This window comes from Zerene cesonia, chromosome 4, assembly GCF_012273895.1.
Source record: "Zerene cesonia ecotype Mississippi chromosome 4, Zerene_cesonia_1.1, whole genome shotgun sequence".
NCBI classification, from domain to species: domain Eukaryota; kingdom Metazoa; phylum Arthropoda; class Insecta; order Lepidoptera; family Pieridae; genus Zerene; species Zerene cesonia.
The window spans coordinates 1,902,515-1,906,031 of NC_052105.1; the positions used below are offsets into that span (position 1 = coordinate 1,902,515).

Genomic DNA, 3,517 nt, shown 5'->3' on the forward strand with positions numbered 1-3,517 from the left:
TTAAACTCTAAGTGAACATAGAGTTGTGACGTCAATTCAAAATATTTCATATATATAATATTACATATTATATATTGTATCTTTCATATGAAAAAAATTATACGTGTATATATATATATAATAAACAGATAAATTGCTATTGATATAATCGAAACAATTATAAATAATTTATTGATCAAACAATTTAAACGAATTGTTCAATACAATCACGGCAAATTGTTAATCCCATAGTCCAATAATACCAACCCTATCACGACAATCATGTCTACTGAAGCGTGTATTTTTTTCCGCAAATTTTAAGCGTTCCCCAGAATTTCGCGAATCAGACATATTTGTACAATAACTGCCCGCCCGGGAACGGTACCCTACAATAGTCTTTTTGTTTAACGACGTCTTTCATCCGTCGGGCGCGTGCCGAGTTTTTTCAATGGGGCATGTTTGGCCCAAGGTTGGGTATTTGTACTTGTAACAACGTATGTCGATTTAGGGTTAACGTGCCTTATTCATGGTAGATTAATCGCGTTAAAAGAAGTATCCGATTGCTGGTGGGGTGACATGGTTTGTTTAAGATGTGTGCCTAGTATAACCTGCCTTAAAATTATTTCTTATATTGGAATAACATTGTTGAATCAATCCTATCAAAATATTGTTGTATTATTAAGTCAATAGTGATTGAAAAATAAATTTATTTCTGTGTTAAACTAAATACCTAATTAACTTTATTAACATTATCTACAAGTAAGGAATAGTGTTCACAGTTCAACGTCGATGCTAGTGCTAGATAAGTAGCTAGCCATAAATTAAATTTATATCGCTTCTTTAATCTTTATATTTATACTGCGTATTTATCTTAAATTATTATAATAATAGTCCTACTGGAAACCCTTGGATAGACCGTAGGTTCCTCACTGTGACGTCCTAGACTCCGGACGTCTGGTTACTCAGCCGGAGTTTATAGCAACACCGCCGCAAAGCGAGGTACTACACTACATAATAACAGTATTTATTGGAATCTGTGTATTATCATGAAAAAGAAAAAAATATGCTTCCCAATTATGTCCCGAAACTACTTTATGGGTTTTGAAAATATTTTTTTCTAAAAGCAAGCCCAATGCAGTTCCACTAAGAAGTAACATAACAAAGCATATTTGTATAAAGATGTTATGAGAAAAGCACAATTCTGCACGACATGGGTGGATAAAAAATAAAGTCATAAAAATGTATGAGGCGCGGGCGGTGGCCGGTGGGGCGTGGTGGGGCTGTCTAACCGCTAACAAGATGTTTCACGTTGTTTCACACGCCAGTTGTTATTCCGGGCCACCGCTAATTTTGACAAATCACCTCGCTTTATACTTACTATAGGGGTAAGTGAGATAAGGGCTAAAAATATAATAATGTAATCTATATACCTACATATACTATAGATAACATGATTTTTTTTGTTTGTTGAGATATTTAATTAATTTCCTGTCAAAAAACCGATCCTTGATACATATATAAAGTTTGAATTAAACCTGATATTGCGTTGGAAATTTCAAAAATTAACTAATCAGATGATATGTTAATTACTTCCGTAATACATACGTCTACCTACAACTCTTAAAGTAGAATTTCGACTCAGACCTCCGTCAATTTCAAATCATTATAAATCTCAGTTTGATTTGAAATAACATTTTGAATGATACTCGACCTCGAAAAATATTATTCATCCCCAATTCAACCACGTGAATCTGTTCCCCCATAGTATTTATCCACCACGTTAGAAAAAAAACATATATTTATATAATAAATATAAATTTATAGATAAATAATAGTGGGGAATTCCCGAAAATGCGGGTAATGTAGACATTTTCACTAGAATTTAATTTTTGAAGTTAGATTTAATAAAAGTAGTTTAAACATTTATTTTTTATCAAACTATCGTTTATCGGAGAAGTCCCTCTTGTTTACTTTAGCTTTGCTATGGATGAACTATACAGAGTATGTATTGCAGACAACTGTGGATTGTTATTGTGTACATTCATATTTCGATTTAAATTATTTGCTTCTTGTACTGCTATTGCTTTTATTTAATATAATACAAAGCTACAATAAACAAGGCGTTGTTAAAATGTAAAGAAAAAGAGCAAATTAATAAGCGACGATATTTCCAAGTCATCTTATGAAGCGAATATTCTGTAGACAGTAGTATAGCAAATGCATTAATTGCTTTAACGTATTTAGTTTAAAACTTGTGGGGAAAATGTGGATAATATTGCTTTTGTTTTCCCCAATATTGGGGATTTTCAGTTAGGTTTTTGGGTAATCCAGACCGTTGAAGTCGGCAACACTCGACGTTGTATATGATAAATGATGATGAGTTGTATCTATAGAACCGATTTAAAATAATATATTACAGTTCCATTTGTACATGATCCCAGAGTACCATAGGCTACATATATATGGCGAAGCAGCTGTTTTTGCGAGAGTGACAAACATCCCTACATACATTCATCCATCCATACTATTATCTTTCGCGTTTATAATATTAGTACGATGTTGATTATAATAAAAAAATTGGGTAAATCCACAAAAAGTGGCAACACCCTTTACGAATTCTTTGAAGTGATTATTTATTCCATTATCCGCGGCGATCGCCTTACTAGTCTAGTGTCTGCCGTCTGTCGACAGCTACAGGCATAGCTATAGGTATATTAAATAAGTAGTAGATCACACGCGACGATTTATTGCTTTATTTAATTTTAATTGAAATAATTGGGTAATCATAAAAGTTACTAAATTGTTTGTAAAATCTAAGCCAAGGTAAGTGGTAAATTTTAATTGATTTAATTATTTCATATAGCTATTTAATTAAGTAGTTTATTTTGTTAGGATATTTGTACTTTGACGATAGGGTCATATAAATGAAAAGAAAGAAAGAAAAATTTATTACCTTGAAACAAATTTATAAGTACTTAAATGGAAACAAAATATAATAATTCGTTCACTCATCTGTGAGAGAGATGTGTGGCAATTATTTTATCAGCTTTGTATATTTTATTAATCCTTAACTTTCGAATTGGACAAAAATAAACATTGATGATCAAAAAATACTCACTAGTCTGCCTAACTAAGTTGGGTAGTATTCTTTATTACAGATGAAAAAATTCGAATTTGTATCGAACACAGATATTTCAACATTCGATGGAAAGGCATTCTACGAATTTTATAAATATGCTCCCTTCTTAAAAGAGAACAATAATGTTGAGGCTATATTGAACAAGAGCTACCAGCTGCGTCAAATGCTAAAGAACGTAGCGCCCGGCGAAAATGTTATGGTGAAAAATATGTGGCTTACAAGAGAGTAAGTTTAAGATTTTCTTATTCTTTTCAGTGTAATAAAACAGTACCTTATTATAAACCCCAAGTGTATCTTTGTCTTTCTTTGACGTCGTATCGAAGCTATTTCATGTTATGATATTTGAGTATAAAGCCACTGTTCAAGTGCCATAAATAGCCTTTCTGTGAGTTGCTTTCA

General features: G+C 32.1%; 1 protein-coding gene across 1 annotated transcript in view; it reads right to left on the minus strand.

The window, feature by feature from the left end:
* Nucleotides 1-3,479: 3,479 nt before the first annotated feature.
* The window catches only part of LOC119839773 (protein fem-1 homolog CG6966), an 18,715-nt gene continuing 18,677 nt past the window's right edge, over nucleotides 3,480-3,517 (minus strand). Inside the window, exon 11 of the mRNA XM_038366213.1 lies at nucleotides 3,480-3,501. Within this exon, the coding sequence (XP_038222141.1) occupies nucleotides 3,480-3,501 (22 nt within the window). The remainder of the gene's footprint in view (nucleotides 3,502-3,517) is intronic.